This window comes from Mastigoproctus giganteus, chromosome 11 (genome assembly GCF_048544385.1).
Source record: "Mastigoproctus giganteus isolate SK-2022 chromosome 11, ASM4854438v1, whole genome shotgun sequence".
Lineage (NCBI taxonomy): Eukaryota > Metazoa > Arthropoda > Arachnida > Uropygi > Thelyphonidae > Mastigoproctus > Mastigoproctus giganteus.
Genome location: NC_143585.1, coordinates 99,851,386 through 99,873,059, shown reverse-complemented (window position 1 = coordinate 99,873,059; position 21,674 = coordinate 99,851,386). Strand labels below are relative to the sequence as shown.

The 21,674-nt window shown below is 37.7% G+C and overlaps 1 protein-coding gene across 1 annotated transcript in view; it reads right to left on the bottom strand.

The window, feature by feature from the left end:
* Nucleotides 1-21,674, bottom strand: part of LOC150078290 (myoferlin-like) — a 452,265-nt gene that overhangs the window by 250,829 nt on the left and 179,762 nt on the right. The window contains exons 32-33 of the mRNA XM_090384525.1: nt 21,004-21,081; nt 15,760-15,941 (exon numbers count right to left, since the gene is read on the bottom strand). Coding sequence (XP_090240651.1) covers nt 15,760-15,941; nt 21,004-21,081 — 260 coding nt within the window. The remainder of the gene's footprint in view (nt 1-15,759; nt 15,942-21,003; nt 21,082-21,674) is intronic.

The following is a 21,674-nucleotide window of genomic DNA, read 5'->3' as shown; positions in this document are numbered from 1 at the left end:
AATTCAGAGTTTTGTGGGGGGTTACGGTGATAGGTATTCCCCCTATGGATGTAGAGTTCAAAATTTTTTTCAGCTTGTTTTGTGCTGGAAGCTTCAACCAAAAGGTCGCCAGAACGCAGTCATTTAATGGATTTTGGTGAACCTGCCAACCCTTCTAATCCTTTCTGGATAAAGAAAGGTGACATCTTTCCAATTGACTGCTCTCCAGTGGAATGGAGAATGAGGAAAAGCAGTGTCACTGATGGTGGTGGTGTATCCTGAGTCCTGGCTCTTTTTGCAGAGGTGTTTTCAATGTCATCGTCTCGATTAGGTAGGGGCCTTGTTGGGGCCCCAGAAGAAGGATTTAAATTACTTATAGGAGTAAGATAAAAATTTCAGATGCCCTAAGTACCTCACCCACCATGGAGCCCTACGAGGGGACGCCCACTCGTGAACTAGCAGGTACTGCGTACACGAATGGGACGTCAAGTTAGCTTAGGGGCACCATACCCACATTTCCAATAAGCCTTGATCCCATCCCAGGACCAAAGGGAGGGAGACTTATTGGAACGCAGTTGACCCTAGCAGTAAGAACCACCCACCGACTGATCCCAGTTGGGCCGGTCCACGACCACCAGTCTTGTCGAAGCAGGGGCCAAAGTGATGTATTAAGGCTGGGCCCCTCAACCACCAGGATACCCCTTTCCAAATTCCACGGGTTGTGGCGCACGGCTGCACACGCCGGATTCCAACAATGTAACCCTGGAACCAAGGTATGGGCGTTAGATCCCAGTGATGCTAATCTGGAAAAACCAGCAGCATCACTGGGAGGTCCCCTCACCACGTACAGGTGCCCACGTCGAGGGGTCTGTTTGTCCTGATAACTGCTACAGCGACAGTAAATAGATGTGTAGATGGTGTCTAGTGTTATTTGTTGTTATTGAGATAATCCGGTATTATTCACCAATTGAAGTGATCCGTGACTTGTCAGAAGATTCTGCTGGTTCTCTGCTTCGGTATGATGTGGGTCTTTGTGGGATCCATTTCCTCGAATATTGCTAGGGCTTTCTTCCACTCTTCTTCTAGATATTGCGATCTTGTCTGTTTCAAATTTTGGCTCCTTCGTGTTTTAGTTCTTGTACTTGCTGTTCCTCGTCCAGTTCTGGTTCCATTGTGTCTATTCCATTGTAGTGTGTCGCTCACATCCTGCTTGATTTTTCCCAAGATTGCAGGAGCTATCAGGTTGTTCTTGATGATGGTCCGTCTCTGGTCTGCTATTCACTGTTGGGTGACCTGAAACAGTCGGGTACTGTTCCAATCACTTGGTGTGTAGTTTTGTCCTGTACACTGTCATGTCTGTCTTTAATGCCACTCACCCCACTGTTGTCTGTGGAAGACTGTCTCAGACTTTTCAAACTGACCCTTCTGCCTAAGGCCTGAACACAAGTGACTTCATCTTGCATCATGGTCTATGCACTACGTTCAATATTTCTAGTTGTCATCTTCATCCAGCTATGGAGGTGGAGCTGTTTTAGCTTTGGCATCCAGTGGTGGGTGGGAGTTATGGGAGTGACACTAGATGACACTAGTCTCTGCCTCAGCTGTCGCTTCAACCTTAGGGTTGAAGCGACAGCTGAGGCAGAGTTGAAGGCAGGTCTGATGTAGAGACATGCGATTTTCCTCCCTCTGCCTGCAATTTTTTCCCCCTGTGGTGGGATTTGAACCCAGATCCATGATACTGGTGGTCTGGCATCATATCCACTGGGCCAACCATGCCCCTAATTAATAATAATAAATATTATTATTAATTATATAATTATTATTATTATTATTAATAATAACAATACAATACAATACAATACAATACAAAACAGATATAATAATAATAATAATAATAATAATATATATTACTGTACTTGCTGTTATTATTATTATTATTAATAGTGGCATACAATGCAAAGAAGAAAGTGTATAAAGCATTAACCAAAAACTCTTCCAATCACTTGTCCATCCCTCCAATAATCTGCCTAGTTTTTCCTTGAATTTATTTATTCAAACAGCTTACCTCCACAACACCAGATGGAAGTTTGTTCCAATGGTCAACCACCTGTTGGCTGAAGACAAAACTTCCTCACATCTATCCTGAAACCATCCTTCCTCAATCTGAATTTATGCTTCTGCATGTCTGTAGTCTGACTAAGAGGAAAAATACCATCAGAATTGAGTTTGCTCAATCAATTCAAAGCTTTAAAAACCTTGATCAGATCACCTTGCAGGTTCCTAGTCTCAAGAGGCTGCAATTTGCAAAATGAAGCCTGCCTTTGGTAAGGCTACCCTTTTATTCTATTTATCAATCTCATGGCCCTTCTCTGCAATGGATATACATCATTTTTGGAATGAGGCCTCCAGACCCATACTCAAGATGCAGCCTAACCAGTGCCTTGTATGATGGGATAATCACTTCCTTGTCTTTGCTAGAAACGTTCCTGTATGTTATATCATAAACAAAACTGTGTGAGCTATCCTAGCAGTTTCTCTGCATTGTTTAGAGAACTTAATATGTGACTGAACAATTATTAGCATTAGCATTAGTAGAGGCATTTGATGCAAGAAAGCAAGCTTATGCAGCATCAGCCAAAAAAAAAAAAAAAAAAAAAAAAAAAAAGTAACATAAATAAATAAAAATAACCACTTCCACTTCACCCCTCTGTTCGTTCGAAATACCTGTCCAGCTGAGCCTTAAACTTATTTAGGCTATCAACTTCCACGACAAGGGATGGAAGTCTGTTCCACCCACCAACCACCCGCTGGCTAAAGGCAAATTTCCGCACATCTATCCTACATCTGTCTTTCCTCAATTTGAATTTATGCCCTCTCAGGTGATTTTTCTGAGCTAGAGGAAGAATCCCATCAGCATTGAGCATGCTCAAACCATTCAAGGCTTTGTACACCTCTATCAGATCACCCCGCTGGTGCCTAGTTTCCAGACACTGTAATTTGCAAAACTTAAGCCTTTCTTCGTAAGAGAACCCCTTTGTCCCATTCACCAATCTAGTTGCCCTTCTCTGTACTCGTTCCAGCAGCTCTACATCCTTCCTGAAATGAGGCCTCCAGGCCTGTATACAGTACTCTAGGTGTGGCCTGACCATTGCCTTATACAAGGGAATAATCACCTCCTTATCCCTGCTAGAAAAATTCCTATATATCATTGACAATACACCATGAGCTACTCTTGCAGCTCGTCTGCACTGCTCAGAGAACTTCATATCTGCCTGCACCACCACCCCCAGGTCCCTTTCATTCTCTACCACTGTCAGTGTAGTACCACAGAGTTGATACGTTGCTCTGGGGTTGCTGTTTCCCATATGTAGTACTTTACATTTGTCAATGTTAAACTTCATTTGCCACCTCGAAGCCCATCTGCTCAACCTTTCCAAATCCTGTTGCAGCAGCATAGTGTCAGTAGTGTCCTTGACAACCCTGCCAACCTTCGTATCGTCTGCAAACTTGGACATTAAGCCTGATATACCATCATCAATATCATTTATAAATACAGAAAACAATAAAGGCCCCAATACTGAACCCTGAGGGACTCCACTAATAACATTAGTCCACGATGAGCAGTGTCCATTGATTACCACTCTCTGTCTTCTCCCCCTCAACCACCCCTTTATCCATAGCAGCAACTTGCCTCCAATGCCACACTGCTCCAATTTGTGCAGCAGTCTTCCATGTGCAACAGTATCAAAAGCCTTTCTAAGATCCAAGTATATAATATCAAAGTTATTCCCTGCATCCAGTTCTTTTGTGACTGCATCATAGTATCCAATCAAATTGGTCAGGCAAGACTTCCCCTTAACAAAACCATGCTGTGTCCTAGCTATAACTGAAGTCTTGTCTAGATGATCCTGCAGTGCTTCTTTCACCAGTGCCTCCATTAATTTTCCGGGAACAGAAGTTAAACTCACAGGTCTATAATTACTTGTGTCAGCCTTTGATCCCCCTTTGTGAATTGGGGTCACATTTGCACATCTCCAGTCAATGGGTACCTCCCCTGAGTCCAAGGAAGCTCTCATAATTATGGCTAAGGGTTTGCTTACCTCCTTTGCTGCCTCCTTTAATATAACTGGATAGATCCCATCCACCCCAGGTGCCTTTCTTGTGTTTATCTTCAACAATTTCTCCTCCACTTTGCTCTCAGTTATTACAAGATTCTCTAGCTTACTGCTAGAGTTGAATACACCTCTGGCATTCCCCTCGCTGAATAACTCCTCATGTGTGAATGTCGATGCAAAATATTCATTTAGTTTGTTAGCTACCCGAGCAGGGTCATCAACAGTTGACCCATCGATCTCAAGTGGACCAATCTGATTCATCCCCTTCCTTCTAGAGTTTACATAAGTAAAGAACTCTTTGCTGTTTTTCTTCGCATCCCTTGCCAAGGATCTCTCGTAATCTGCCTTCGCCTGCCTAACCTCCTTTGTAACTTGGTTACAGATCAACTTGTATCTATCATAGGCGTCCGTGTCACGTGTTAATTTGTATGTATCCCATGCATTTTTCTTCTCTGCCATATGCCTCATTAGTTCATCTGACAACCATTTAGGCCTAAACCTTGAACAATATTTCTTAGTTGGTATGTAAAGCCTAGTAGCTTCCACGATAAGTTCTTTGAATGCTTCCCATTTTGAATTTGCTGTTGGCAATATCATCAGTTGATCCCACTGTATAGAATTTAAATACTGTCTCAGTCCATTGTAGTCGCCTTTACGAAAGCAATACCCCTTCCCTTTACCCCTAATGGTAGTTACCTCTTTGAGTAACTCCCACTTCAGCACACTGTGATCACTGCCACCAAGTGGTTCATTTATCTGCAGATTCTTAATGCATGAAGAATCACTACTGATAATCAAATCAAGAGTATTACTCCCTCTAGTTGCCTCCCGAACATGCTGATGTAGAAAACAATCATCCAATAAATCCACAAAAGCCTTGCTACTGTGTGAGTGACCAGCCCCCAAATTCCAGTCAATATCTGGGAAATTAAAATCCCCCATTATAAGACTCTCTGATTTACTGGCCCACTCTATTTCTCCGAACAGTTTCTTATTATACTCATCAGAGTCATTAGGCCTATAGCACACTCCTACTCTCAATTTTGATCTCCCAATGCTTATGTCACACCAAACTGACTCGACACTGCACTGTCCAGCGATGTCGACTGGCTTCACTTCCTTGGATTTTATGTGTTTTTTAACTAATAGCATAACCCCTCCTCCCTTCCTATCCTGTCTATCCTTTCTGTAGACATTGTACTCCCCAAATTCCAGTTCTGCATTTCTTATATCTGTGTGACACCACGTCTCTGAAATCCCCACAATATCTGCCTTTGATGTTTTGAGCAATACCTCAAATTCATCAAATTTATTTACTAAACTCCTAGCATTGGTGTACACACAAGTATACATGCACCTGTTCTTTTTCTTAGCTACCCTAACACAACCCATGTGTTTACTTGTACCCCAATGATTCCCAGCAGTCTCTGAAATATCCTGCATCTTATTTTCCAGGCTGCGGCTCATTCCAATAGAAGCAGTGCAAGAATCACTTTCACCTCTGCCAGTGGCTACTGTTAATCTATTAGTCCTTGTATCCCCCCAATCTAGCAGTTTTCCGACCCACCTAACATTGCCTCGATAGCATCAGCAAACATTCTTGCACCCTTTCTATTTAAGTGTATCCCATCCCTGTAGAAGCAGTCTCTCCTGTTAACAAGTACAGACCAGGCTGAAAAAAATTCTACCCCTTGAGCCCTGCACAATCTTTCCAGGGCCGAATTGATTGACAGGGCTCTCATCATATACTCCCTCCTATCGTGTCTGGGCAGAATTGCAGACACTTTCAATTTCAACCCTAATTCACGGCTTTTTTTCATCAGTGACCTGTACTTGTCAAGTAATTCCGCCGGTCTCCTACTCTTAATGTCATTAGTGCCAACGTGTACAACTATATCACCTTTTGTGCCCTTAAAAGATGATATCCGCTCTACAACGTCATCAACTTTTGCCCCTGGCAGACATACCCTGGTCCTATTCCACCTATCCTTTTTACAAAGCATGTTTCCCGTTTCCCTGACAATAGAGTCACCAACAACTACTAGTTCCTTTGGGACCAGCGCATTCTGCCTTGGGGGTTGCCGCTGTGTTCCGCGATGACCAAGTGCAAGCTCTGGCATTGGTGTGGGCAGCTGAGAGCTTGATGGGCCCCTCACTTGTAATCCTTCGAGGGCATCCACCCTATCCTTCAAGCTCTCATATAGGCCCATAACAACGCTGAGTTGTCGCCTTATCTCCTTACACTCCTTGCATCGCACACACATTATCCCCAAGTATTTTTCATATTGCACTGCCCTGACTATAGTACAAAAATTGGTATGAATAATCTGGGATTACTGCTACCCATATGCAGTACTTTGCATTTATCAATGCAAAAGTTCAATTGCCATGTTTTAGTTCATCAGCCTAATTTGTTTAGATCTTGTTGCAATTAATTTACTTTGATTACTGTCATTAACCACCCTGCCAACCTTTGTATCACCTGCAAACTTATACATTAAGCCTGATATAACTTTATCTATGTCATTAATAAATAAAGAAAACAAGAATGGGCCTGGCACTGAACCCTGGGAGACTAACTAATAACATTAGTTCACAAAGAGCAGTGTCCATTAATTACCACTCTGTCTTCTCTCTCTCTCGACCATCCCTTTATCCATAGCAGCAACTTGCCCTTAATGCCACACTGCTCCAATTTGTATAGCAGTCTTGTATGTGCAACAGTATCAAAAGTTTTCAAAATCATGATATCAAAATTATTTTTTGCATTCAGTTCCTTTGTTAATGCATTATAATATCCAATCAGATTGGCCAAACAATATTGCCTCTTAACAAATCCATGCTGTGACTGCAGTATAAATGCATTCCTGTATACATCATCCTACATTACTTCTTTTAACCAGAGACTCCATTATTTTCCCTGGAAGAGAAGTTAAGCTAACAGGCAATTACTTGTGTCACCCTATGATCCCTCTTTGTGAATTGAGGATACCTTTGCACACATCTTCCAAAGAGACCTCTCCTGAATCAAAAGATACTCATAATTCTTGCTAAGGGTTTGCTTACCTTCTTTGCTGCCTCACTTAATATAATTGGATAGATCCCATCCACTGAAGGTACATTTTTTACATTGAGCTTCAATTCCTCTTCAACTTTCCTCTCAGCTATTACAAAATCATTTAGCTTCCTATTAGATTCTAATGAACTTCTGGAATTCCCTTTGATAAAGAAATCCTCATGTGTGAATGTAGATGCAAAATACCTATTCAGTTTGTCAGCTACCCAGGCAGGATCATCTACAGTTAAACCATTGTCATCAAGTGGACCAGTGTGATTCAACATTCAACTCCTTCCTTCTACTGTTAATATAATAAGTAAATAAGTCTTTGCTGCTTTTCTTGCATTCATTGCTAGAGATTTCTCAGAAACTGCCTTATCTTGCCTAACCGGTGAAGGTAAAGAAAGCCTGCACGAGAACGACGAGAAACATTGGATAACTTACATGGAAAATTAGTTTGCCGATACAGCACTCTAGCGCTGCTCACTCGGTAAACAGATGGTAAGTGTTATCAGTCTGGAGCAAAGTCGAGAACGATATAATGATTAACAGGTAGGCGTGGCAAACGACGTGCTGATTGGTGCGCGAACACAACACACGATAACATCTGTTTGGTATCACTGTAGCCGCACTAATGGTCATCATCAGTCATTTTCAATCCACTGCAGGATGAAGGCCTCTCCAGCAACTTTACAGTTCCTTCTGTTTTGAGCACTGGCCATCCATTTACTACCTACAAACTCAATTTCATCTATTCATCTCTGCCTTTTTCTTCCAGGTTTTCTTCTAGCTCCTCTTGGATACCATTCTGTTATTTTCTTAGTCCATCTGTCATCATGTCTTCGAGCTATGTGTCCTGCCCAAGACCATTTTAGTTCTTTAGTTTTGATAAGAATGTCCTTTACTTGAGTTTGCTGCCTAATCCATGTGTTTCTCTTCTTATCTAACAGTCTGATTCCCAATATAATTCGTTCCATTCTTCGCTGTGTAGTTCTTAGCTTCTCTTCCATTCTTTTGGTGAGTGCCCAAGTTTCACTTCTATAAGTCATGGTGAGGAGTATACATTGGTTTATTATTTTATGTTTCAGACAAACTGGGATATTGCTCTTCAGTATGTGACTATATTTCCTGAATGATATCCATCCAAAATTTATTCTTCTCTTGACTTCCAGCCATTTATTATTATTACAGCTAATAACTTGTCCCAGATAAGTATATGACTCCACCTTTTCAATTACTGTTCCTTCAATCATTATTTCCCTTTCTGGGCATACTTGTTCATCATTACTTTTGTTTTAGCCATGTTCATCTTTAGTCCAAAATCCTTACTAACCAGGCATAACTGATTAAGATTTTCCTCTAATTTTTTGGGATCATGGCTTATGACCACAATGTCATCTGCAAATCGTAAATGGTTTAGGTACTCTCCGTTCAAGTTGACTCCTTTCTGCGACCAGTCTAATTTTCTGAAAGCTTCCTCAAGGGCAGCAGTAAACAGCTTCGGAGATATTGTGTCTCCTTGTCGAACTCCTTTCTCAATTTTAAATTTCCTACTGTCTTTGTCTAGTCTAATAAACGAGGTAGCACTCTCATATATTTTCTTCAAAATTATAATATATGGGGTATCAATGCCTTGTCTTTCCAGTGCCCGAAACATTGCCTTATGCTGTATGGAGTCAAATGCCTTTTCATAATCCACAAATGCCAGGCATAATGGTGTTTTATATTCATTTGCTTTCTCCATTAGCTGTGAAATTAGGTGAAGGTGATCCATAGTTGAGACTCCTGTCCTAAAGCCAGCTTGCTCCTCATCAAGTATTCTTTCTAATCTGTTAGTAATGACTCTTGTGAACAACTTGTAGATGTGGGATAACAAGCTAATTGGTCTATAATTTCCAATTTCTGATTTATCTCCTTTCTTATGCAGCAAAACTATGATTGCATTATTCCACTGCTTAGGCGTCAAACCTTTTATAATGCACTTTGTGAAAAGCCTTGCCAGTTTTTGTGTTATGTCTCTTCCTCCCAATTTTAACAACTCTACAGTAACTTCATCTTCTGCCGGGGCTTTCTGATTCTTCATTTTCTTCAATGCATGTTCTACCTCATCAGGAAGAAAATCGGATATGTCGTATGTGTTGCTACTTTGCAATCCTATCTTCCCCAGTGCTGGCATCATTCCCCTGCTCCTTGTATAATTCTCTATAGTAGTCTTCTACTATTTGAATTATGCCTTCTCTGCTGTTTATAACTACACCATCGCTATTCTTCAGTTTCAGTATCATTTGTCTTTCTGTATTACTGCTCATGGCTGCTGATTTAAATCCTTTGTTTTTCCTTAATGCTTGTTCTACTTTTCTTGTGTTAAATCTTCTTATGTCCTCTCTGAGTCTCTTTCTAATGGCTTTGTACAATCCAGTAAACTCAATTTTCTCCCTGTCAGTGTTTTTCTTGCTTTTCATTTGTCATCTTTGGTTCATCATGACAAGTGTTTCTTGACTAATTTTTTCTTCTTTGTTTTTTTTCTTCTTCCCTATAGGTTTCTTGGGCTTTATCACTTTCAGAAAGTTGTAATATTCCTCGTCGATATTTGGTCCTGAGCAGTCTGCAGAAGCTCAAACTTGTTCTTAATTTCCAATACATACTGCTTTTTCTCCTTTTCTGTTATCTCAAAGACCTTTGTATTATTTACTCTTTGTATTATTTAAATTTACTCGAGTCAGTTTTTTCCTTTCCTACATCTATATCAAGTGTACATCTTACCATTCTGTGATCACTTCCAACATTTAACTTATTCAGGACGGTAACATCATTCACAATATATCTTCTGTTAGTGAGGATAAAGTCGATTTCATTAGTAGTTAATCCATTTGGACTCTTCCATATCCACTTTCTGTTCACCCTTTTCTTGAAAAAAAGTGTTCATTATTGACAGTCCTTGAGATTCTGCAAATTCCACAAGTCTTTCACCTCTTTCACCAATTCCAAAATTTCCTGTAGTTCCCCTTTCTTGTCTTTTTCCAACCTTAGCATTGAAGTCCCCCATAATAATAGTGTAGTGGGTTTTCTGCTCATCTAGAAGACTTAATTCCGGTGTACATTTCTTCAACCTCTTCATCATCGTGGCTCAATGTTGGTGCATAAATCATTATAATCTTTAGCTTGTACCTCTTAGAAATCTTGAGTATTAGTCTTGACACCCTTGGTGATGTACTTTTGAATTCCAAAATGTTGTTTTTAAAATCTTTATGGACCAGAAACCCAACTCCACCTTCACTCCTTTCACTGTTTCCATTGGTGTACAGCAGATTTCCACTTGAGAAACTTATAAGTGATTCATTTCTTCTTCTTGTTTCAGCCAAGCCGATGATATTCCAATTCACATTTTCTAATTCCTTTTCCAGCTCTAATATCCTGTCTTTACCGATGAGTGATCTTACGTTATAACAGGCCAAGTTCAGTTTCCGTGCATGGCAGCCTGGTCGTACCCAAAGATTCTTAGCACCCTCTGCTTCCACTCTGATCCTCTCGCTGCCGTAAGAGGGAGAGTGAAAGCTGCTGGGGACTGAGGGCCATTTGTTTTGTCGTGCTGTCATATATATGCTGGAGGGATTTGGTCTTTTCCTCTTCATGCTGACCAGGCGTCTTGAAGAGAACCACTCTACACGTTCGTTGCCACCTAAGTGACGTAACAGGGCTTACCATCGAGAAGGTGTGTACATGAGTGGATTTTAGGGAGGCAGGCCAACCAGACTTCTCCTAAATCTTCTGTAATAGAGAGAGAGAGAGAGAGAGAGAGAGATATTGGATCCATCAGTGTTTTAGGCCGAGTGTCTGATAACACACAGGATAACTCGCACTAATGGTAACTGGTCCTAATCGCACATGTCCCAACATATACTGTAATGGTGAAAAAAGGTGAGGTTGCCTCAACTTGAATCCCATGGGAACTTGAACCTCTCCCAAAGTGGAGGGGGTAACCTAACCTTTATTCTTTAGAATCAGTCATATTTAGAAATACATTCATAAAAAAATAATTTTTTTTTATGATTAATTTAGGCCTATAACACACTGCTATTTTCATTTTTGTTTTTCCCAGTGCTTTGTGTCACAACAAACTGACTCAATATTCCACTGGCCACCCATGTTGACTAGATGCATTGCCTTAGATTTAATGCACTTCTTAACTAAGAAGTAACTCCACTTAACTCCATTTTCCCTTCTGTCTTGTCTGTATGCACTGTACTCCCAATATTTAAATTCTGCATTCCTTATATCTGAGAGATACATCTCTGATATCTCCACAATGCAACTCTTCTTACTCTTAGTTATCCTAACACAGCCCATATATTTGCTTGTTTCGTGATGACCTACAGCAAGGCTTGTAAACATTTGCCTCCCAATTAGAATTAGTATACTTTCAGTATTTCCAACTCTAAGAGCTGCTTGACATGTGAACATGAATGAGAAATATTCAATTTGTCAGCAGCCTTTTACAGTATCATCAACAGTTTTGCCATTTATATGCACTGGACCAACATGATTTATTTCCGTCCCCTCTAGTATGACACTGGTAAACACTGCTGCATGGAGCTCTCAAGGTCAAGAAACAACTGACTGAAGGAAGTGTCCAACAAAAACAAAGAATTCTTTGCTACTTTTCTTTGTGTTCTTAGTCAAAGACTTCTAATAATCTGCTTTAGCATGCCTAACTCTCTATATTAGCAGTAATATAGCAAGTTTAAAATAACTGAGCCAAATGGCTAAGATGCATCTTTCAATCTGTTTGTTAAATAACTATGAGAACTGAATTAATGTCAGAGCAAATTATATATTCCAAGTCACTTAAAATACATAGATAATTCATAAAAACTGGCTGCATCACCAAGTAAATGAGTCAGAGTTGGTAATGTTTCCAGATGTGGAATCCAGTGAAATGTTTCAACTCAAGCAGAGGTTAGGTAGGGACAATTTATTAATATATAACTGACAGTAAATAGGTTCTGGCAAGAGGTTCACTGTTAGCAGATTTTCACTGAGAGGATGATGATGTCTAAGAAAGGTATGGCCAATCCAAAACCAAGAAAGACATCTTTTCTGTTCAAATATGAATTGGAATTCCATTTGTGAAGATGACATTTCACAAGTGTCTGTCAAGTGTCTTTCACCAAACTCTGAAGTTTGTTGCACGATTGATTTCTCCATGTTTTTTTCCCACAATTCAATGCTTTTATCAAGAAAAGCAGTACCAAGACCTATATATGGCATTATTTTTCTCTGATTTTAATGTTACAGTTGGATTTTTTGTAGCTCTGTCAGCATATTTACCCTAGTATTCTGATATGACTGGAAATCCAGCAGAGAGCTACTTTCTTCCTTGCTTGGTGGAATTTGTTGATTTTGTTCTTAATATAATGGGTAATCAGTGGTTCCTCTGTGTGACAGAGTAGTGAATTGAGCACTGCTGCCACAAGTGGGTAGGCAAGATAAGTGTTGCTTACAGGTGGCAGTCCATTACGGTGCCAAAATGTTTTTTGAAAAATTGTTTTCTGATTGGTTAATGCTTATAAGTATTCAACATTTAGGGCAGCAAATTTTATTTTGCTTACTGGTGGCACAGAAGGATGCAGTGCTACTGGAGTACAGTAAGAGAGTCTGTGTAAATTAGAGCAGGAAAAGAGTGATATTCCCTAATTTCATCTATAACCAATTTAATGGCATGTAGCCCAATATGCCATTAAATATGCTGTTCAGAGGAAAGACTAAAGAGGTCATATAAGATAGAAAAACAACAGCTATAGTCAGTGTCTGACTGAGATCCATATGTATATACTTGAATCTGGCATTTGTTTTTTTCTTAGTTATATCTCTAAATAAATCTCAAATCAATACATTATGATTACCACCACTTAGTGGGCCCTTTATGTGAAGATTCTCAATATGAAGGCTGAATGCTAATAATCAGATCCAAAGTACTGCTTTCCCATGTTGTTTTTCTGATATGCTGGTAGAGAAAATTCATTCAGTAAATCCAGATATGTTCTGCTACTTAGCGAGCAAACAACTCAAGTTTCAATCAATATCCAGAAAGTTAAAATTTCTCCGTGATAAGATGTTCTCATTTACTGGCCCACTCTATTTGGATATACAGTTGTTCATTACACTATGCTCATCACAGTCATTTGGACTATGACATATTCCTGCTCATATTTTTGTTTTTCCAATGTTTACTTTGCACTAGATTGACTCATCATTAGAGTAGCCCCCATGTTGACTGGGTGTATTGTTTTAGAATCTATATGCTTTTTAACCAAGACCATAACTCCTCCCTCACTCCTATCCTGTCTGTCCTTTCAGTGTACTTACCATATTCAAATTCTGCATGCACTATGTCAGAGCGGTACTATGTTTCTGATATTCCTATATCTGCATTTGATGACATAACCAATATTTCAAATACATTAAATTTATTTACTATGCTTCTATAAACAAGTATGTCTGCCTGTCTGGGCTCTTAGTACCTGTAACACAGAACATACAATTGACTGTCTCACAAGGATCTCCAGCAGGCTAATTTCCTCCCCACCTCAATTTTCAGGCTGCCATTGAACTATGTCTGTATTTTTTTGAATTATCTGATGCATACACAGAGCTTTGGGTTCCAATCCCAGTTTGCTGTAAATACCAATTTTATATTACAAGTAAAAATTAACATTCGGTCTCAAAAATATGATCATAAAATTGATATTTTTGGCCATACTAAATATGAAATTAATTAAAATTAGGAAAACTGTTATTGGGACAACAGAATCAGGTATGCGTGAGCCATTCATTTTGTTTAGCTATCTATCCATTCAAAGGTCCTGATGAGTAGTGGAAAGATAGGCATGTGGATGAATGGATTTTTCTTTATTTTTTTTCATTTTTCTTTCTTTTTGTTAATTCTAGGTAGTTCACATTTAAGTGTCTAGATTAGTATATATTTAGCATTGGAGATTAAGTTTTTTTAAATATAAATATACATTGCCACTAACAATGCTAAAATTGCTGATCAGCACCATTAGGCTAAAAATGCCTGAAATGCAACCCTATTATAATACATACATCTGCTCCATGAAATCAGATCCGTAATAAATTATACTGGATCCAATACAAATGAGTAACATATCATGTGCGTATAATATATAATTGTTAACTGTAACAATAGCATTAATGTCAAATATCAATAATAACATTTCTAACAATCCATAATAGATAGGATTATTTCATTGTAATAACAAGTGTGTGTGCCCCATACACATGAAAGATGTTTTATGTGAAAACTTCTTTGGCATCACCTACTAAATTTCGGATTGAAGTAAAACCAATTTGTCACAAAAATGTAAAATGGAAATGATACAAATTACTTCATGTTATAATGCAATCACTAACTGTGATTCGGTAGAGTAAGTGGCAGGCGTGAGCATAAAACCTTACATCATTATTCTGGACTGAAGTAAAACCGATTGGTTACCAATCGGTTTTACTTCCTAAATCTGGAAAAAGTAAAACCAATTGGTTTTACTTCCTAACTTGGTTTCGTTACCAATCGGTTATTGATTTCGTTACCAACCGATTGGTAGCAAATTGGTTTTACTCTTAAATCTGGAAATAGCTGGATCTGGAAAAAGTAAAATGATTGGTAACCAATCAGTTTTACTTCAGCCCAAAATAACCATGTAACATTTTATGTGCATACCTGCTGCTACTTACTCTACGAGGTGCACTATAGCCCCAGCAGCTCGTGCGCCATTAAACCCCTATCACAACAACAACAACAACTTACTCTACTCAATCAACATTTAGTGACTGCATTAGGAAGCGACTCAATTTGCATCATTTCGGTTTCACATTTTCATGAAAAATTGGTTTTACTTCAGTCTGAACTTTAGTAGGTGCTGCCAAAGATGTTTTCACATCAATAAAAATATATATACAGTATGTATATATATTTACAGGGTGTCACAAAAGTCTGTATTCATGGATTAGAACAAACACCTTCAATGCAGTGTTGGACTACTTTTGGGCTCAACTTATATCCATAACTCTTCAACCACCCCTCTGATTCATCTGAAATTAATATTTAAATAATTAATTCATTAAATTACTTATTTTTATATTTTTTCATCCTCACTAGCTACAAAAGGGTGTCAAGTCTGTACTCATACAACTTCCGTGACACCTATATATAAGCAAAATACTGTATAATTGAAACAAATGTTGAACCAATTCAAGAAATGGAGCAAGGCATATAAACGAAGAAAGATAATATGTAAAGTAAATTTAAACTTAACAGAACTGATTAATGTCATTGAATAATATATAATATTATATATATTTAAAATATTTTTTTCCCCAATTCTAGAGGAGTGGAATCATTTGACCCTTGCAAACACCATTTAAACCTAGGCGATTATCTAGCTGATAACAGACAAGTAAGATGATTTGAACTTTCAATTAAAGTTGTATTTTTCCTAATGGCCAAATTAGTAGACCTTTTATTTCAACATATACACTATTTTACCCAAACTTTACTCAAACAAGACAAATTAAGACAGCATTACTTACACGGGCATCGCGATCATACACTTCAATTACAACAGGTGGTGGATCATCTTTTACTGACTGTATACTTCCATAAAAGATGACTTCTTCAAAAACTAAAGTCTGATCCCATGTGGGACAGAGAGTTTGAGAGATGTAGTCAGTCTTCAAGCTCTGGTTCTTGAAAGATAAAGATGCATACGGATCTGGAAAAGCATTGAAACATTTGTTTATGTGAAGGTATTTTCAGTGAAAAACTTAAAACAATTAAGTAACTAGTCATCAGTACTTGTACTGGTTCTTATCAAAAAACACTTGGAGCAATGTGGCATTGGAGGCAAATTGCTGCTAGGGATAAAGGGGTGGTTAAGGGGGAGAAGACAGAGAGTGGTAATCAATGGACACTGCTCATCGTGGACTAATGTTATTAATGGAGTCCCTCAGGGCTCAGTATTGGGCCCATTATTGTTTTCTGTATTTATAAATGATATTGATGATGGTATATCAAGCTTAATGTCCAAGTCTGCAGATGATATGAAGGTTAGCAGGGTTGTCAAGGACACTACTGACACTATGCTGCTGCAACAGGATCTGGAAAGGTTGAGCAGATGGACTGAGACGTGGCAAATGAAGTTTAATATTGACAAATGTAAAGTACTACATATGGGAAACAGCAACCCCAGAGCAACGTATCAACTCTGTGGTACTACACTGACAGTGGTAGAGAATGAAAAGGACCTGGGGGTGGTTGTGCAGGCAGATATGAAGTTCTCTGAGCAGTGCAGACGGGCTGCAAGAGTAGCTCATGGTGTATTGTCAATGATATATAGGAATTTTTCTAGCAGGGATAAGGAGGTGATTATTCCCTTGTATAAGGCAATGGTCAGACCACACCTAGAGTACCGTATACAGGCCTGGAGGCCTCATTTCAAGAAGAACGTAGAGCTGCTGGAACGAGTACAGAGAACGGCAACAAGAGTAGTGAATGGAACAAAGGGGTGCTCTTACGAAGAAAGGCTTAAGTTTTGCAAATTACAGTGTCTGGAGACTAGGCACCAGCGAGGTGATCTGATAGAGGTGTATAAAGCCTTGAATGGTTTCAGCATGCTCAATGCTGATGGGATTCTCCCTCTTGCTCAGAATAATCACCTGAGAGAGCATAAATTCAAATTGAGGAAAGACAGATGTAAGATAGACGTGCGGAAATTTACCTTTAGCCAGCAGGTGGTTGGTTGGTTGGTGGAACAGACTTCCATCCCTTGTCGTGGAAGTTGATAACCTAAATAAGTTTAAGGCTCAGCTGGACAGGTATTTCGAACGAACAGAGGGGTGAAGTGGAAGTGGTTATTTTTTTTTTTATTATTTATTTATTTTATTTTTTTTTTTTTTTGGCTGATTCTGCATAAGCTTGCTTTCTTGCATCAAATGCCTCTACTAATGCTAATGCTAACTAATAAGAATCAGTATCTTATCAATAATTTCAATTAAATACTAGCTGCATTAAGTTTGGAAAAAAAAAAAGCATTCTTACTGTAAAGTTAAAAATTTGTAAGTCACAAACTTGTTAGTTACTCAGTCAAGTGTCACTTCATATCAATTCTTTCATAATAGCTTCTAGTAGATTTTCACATTGAAATTTACAGAACTGATATTGCAAAACAGATACTGATAAAGGGATAGCCACTTCTCATCATGAGCTAATGTGAAGAGTGGAGTTCAGAATATATGGACTTTTTTTTTCTTCTCTGGAATGAGTTTCATGAAAACATATGGGCCCTGAGGGGAAATTTGTTTTGCTAGGGTAGGCTCCGAGTAGCAAGTTTCTTCTGAAAATTTTGAAAATCAGTTAAAATGAAAACTTTATGCATAAACATTTTAAAATATTAATGTATTCTTATTTTGGCTTAATTGCCTAACATTAGCATGAAATTTTGATTGTCAAAAATCAAATCAGATTTTTTTTTTTTTTTTTTTTAACTGCAAAATACTTAAAACAATCACAGAAATAATCACACAAAACTGTAAAAATATACATAATTTTTTATAAAATTTCAGTTTTTGATGTAATACTATCTTCTACATCTATTTATATAACATTTGATTCAATTTCATTAATTTTCAAATATGAATTACAGAAAATTTCAGATTTTGCAAGTCAAAAATCAGACAATGGCTAACAGGCATATTCCTCCAATTTTGAAATCTATTATTTTTGCACTGCCATATATTATAACATTTTCTGCCATCTCTTATCTGTGCTTCAATTACTTTGAAACATAGATGAGCAATGGCAGTATGCACTGGAAGATTTGTAACATACTTTGAAGTGTTATTTTAAGTGTACTTGAAATGACTTTGAAAGCTGTATATGTACTCTTCAGGATCGAATGAAAACAATATATAAATAAGATGTTGATGGAATTCTTCCTATTACTTGAACTACACATGAGAGAGCATAATTTCAAACTGAGGAAGGATAGTTGCAGGGTAGATATATTTGCTTTCAGCATCCAGATGGTTGATTGTTGGAACAAACTCCCAATTGGTTATAGAGTTGGGTAATTTGAATAAATTCAAGAAAGAATTAAACAAACTGTTAGGAGGGATGCACAAGTGATATGGGAAGTGTTGGCTTTTTTTTTTTTTTTTGGCTGCTGTTTTTTGCATCATTTTTCACTATTAACACTAAGTACAGTAAACCCCCGCTATTCGCGGTATCTGTATTCGCGGTCGCTGATTTAACATAAAATGAAACCTAAAAAAATGTGAATTTTAAAGCTCCGTGAACATTTTCCGCCATAAAAAAACATGGGCGTGGCTAAAATTATCTTTACCGGTCAAAACAGCGCTCAGTGGGTGGGGGGGTGACAAAATCGCGAGCGTGGATGTTTCTCGCTAATCCTTGTTCGGTATGTGTTATGCACTTGCCATGGAAGGTTTTGTCGTTTGTTTTTAATTTATATGCTTTTAAAATTGAATAAATTTATCAATTGATATGCTTACAAAATTGATAAATCTACCATTTTGCAGTGTAAAACAGACTTTTTCGAGTGTGTGAATGGAAGAAAGTGACTTTATTTGGACAAGTTCTTTCTAACCCATACAAAAAATATGGCTACGAATAACAAGGGGAATGTGAAATTATCAAAGAAGGTTGGCAAATAAAATTGAGTTATTAGACAAAATTTCTAATGGTGAAAGTGTCTTCTCAGTGGCAAAACATTATAAAATCAATGATTCAACGTGAAGAAAAATCTGCCATAGTGTCCGTGAAAACGCGCTAATTGCTTCAAAAATTTGCTCTGTAACTCGTGATGTTAAATTAGAAAAAAATGGAAAAGCTTTAAATCTGTGGACAGAAGACCGAACTCAAAATAAAATTCCGTTAAGTTCACTCATTATTCGTGAAAAGGCAAAACTCCTTTATCAACACTTAAGCGAAACTGGTAATAGCACTGGCGGATAAGTTATTTTAGTTAGCAAAGGCGCTGAAAGATTTGTTTGAAATTTCTAATAAATATTACATTTAATATTAAAGTGTTTCTTATTTTCATTTCGATGCCATATGCTTGCATTTCACTATGTACTGTCTATGTACATAGTCATATTATGTACATATAATACATACATAAACAAAATTTTAGACTAGTTTTTCTTATACATTTCATACTTTGGAACAGAACCCCTTTATTACTATGGGAGCCATAACTCAGTATTCGTGTTTTCGGTATTCGCGACATTTCTCAGGAACATAACCCCCGCAAATAGCGGGGGTTTACTGTACTTTGGAAAATGTTAAAGGCTGTCCCAAAGGTTTTGGAAGCATTTTCTGTGGGTGTATTTCAAGTTTAAAAACATTTGTGTAAAAATGTTTTTAAACTTGAAATTATATTGCTTGCACTTTTAATTACCTAGGAAAAATTATGTCACTAAGATTGCTTCATTTTCTGCAAATATTTTTATTTCCTGACGAACACATTTTCTATAACAAGGGCCAACATAGTACACAAACATTTGCAATTTCTTTTCATTAACACCATTTGCAAAGAAAAATTTCTTTGCAAATGGTGTTAATGGTTCGAGATTCTACAGCTTTTGCCAAAACCTTATCTTTCAAATAGCCCCAAAGGAAGGAAGCTGGGGCATTTAAATTGGGTAGCCTTGCTAGCTTATTAATTACACCAAACTAGAAAATGGGAATAAACTGCTATGGAATAATCCTTGCAAAATCTTCATGATTTTCAACAAGTATCATGGCTCCATCTTGCTGAAAATGCAATCTCAGATAAGCGCAGTGTGAAAATCTCATGCATTATATTTTTTATAGCACTCCCCAGTAACTGTAATCCTCTATAGGTTTTCAAAAAAAAATATGTGCTGATGTTTCTGGCTGTTGTGCTGCACCAAATGGCTATTTTATAAAATGTGGAGAATTCTGGAAGAGTTCGTATGGAATCTGAGCTCCATACTCAAATTTTGCTTGATCAAAAATCAGTCTCAATCTGCATTATTAATTTCTGTTGGGAATCATTTTTGTTGCATAAATCTAAAATTGAATTAGTATATGTTATCTCACTCAATCTTCTGGCTTAATTTCTTGAGCAATTTTAATTGTGTGGGTACAGAGGGATATTCTTAAAAGTTGTTGTAGGAAACTTTGGGGCATGTGTAATTTCTAGCTGTCATTAGACTGAAGTGGCAGAACTTTGCTCAATGCTTTGATGAACATGAGTTAGACTTTGGTTTTTCTGAGGTCAAACTAATCTTGGTTTGTTTCCAAGACTCCTTCCTGAATGAAATTGTGGTATCCAATAAAATTGCTCAATTAAGATGAACAAAATGTGTCAAATTTCAGTCTAAAAACTCTTATAGTACTAATGATGGAACAGTTGTTTGAAATACAGTTCTGCAACAGCTACTCTTTCTTTCATAATCCATGATTCCATTTTCAATAATCACAAAAATATTACTTTATCCTGGAGGAGGGGAGAAGATAAGAAAGGAAAGTTTTAGCCAAATAAAATCCCTCCATGACTCTTTGGATGTTCTGGAGGGGTGCCCGAAACCTGTTATTAGAGATCACCACACAGATGCCAAAACTGCATTTTTCAACAGGACTCAGCACCTTGCCACACAGCAAAATTGGTAAGTTTTATGCTATTTACATTCAATGATGAGTTTGTCTTGTTTCACAAGGCTTAAAACATATAATGGTATGCCTGATAAGAGTGGTCATAATGCTTTCAAAAATATTATTAATGATCCTACCTGAGAATCCCGTTTTGTCTCCTGCTGTTAAGTTTCTAGCTTGATAAAGGTACACTCTTAACTGGAATTTGTGGACTTCTGCAATATTCAAAATAATATATTATCTACTATACACCATCATACTAGTTATTATATATATATATATATATATATATATATATATATATATATATATATATGTAATAAGTAGATATGTTAAATAGAATAACAAGGTGAATACAGAAATAAGAAAGTAGAAAATTGGAGAAGTAGTCTAGTGCAATCCAAGGCAGCAGTTGCTAAACCTATGTGCAACAGGGACAATAAAGTGATAAGGGGAGAGGAAAAGGAATAAAAGAGCAGTAAAAAAATAATTCAGAAAGAACAGAGTTAAAGAAAGCAAGATAAACATATGCATAATAAAAATACATCAGGTGCCAACAGCTGGACTGGCAAGCAAAATAGCAACATCATTTAACCCCAGGGGCTCACATCTGGTGAGTATGGGCTTGGCAAACCCAGGGTCCTGAGCTGGATATCATCATTCTTCTCTTTCTTGGCGATTCCTTTCTACTTCTGATTCTCTCTCGAAATTTTTTTGGCTGGTGCTCAGGCTTCCTTGCATCATATAGCTAATAATAATAATAATCATGCCTTCATTTCTGATGTAAACTAGAAGCCAATGGGTAAAA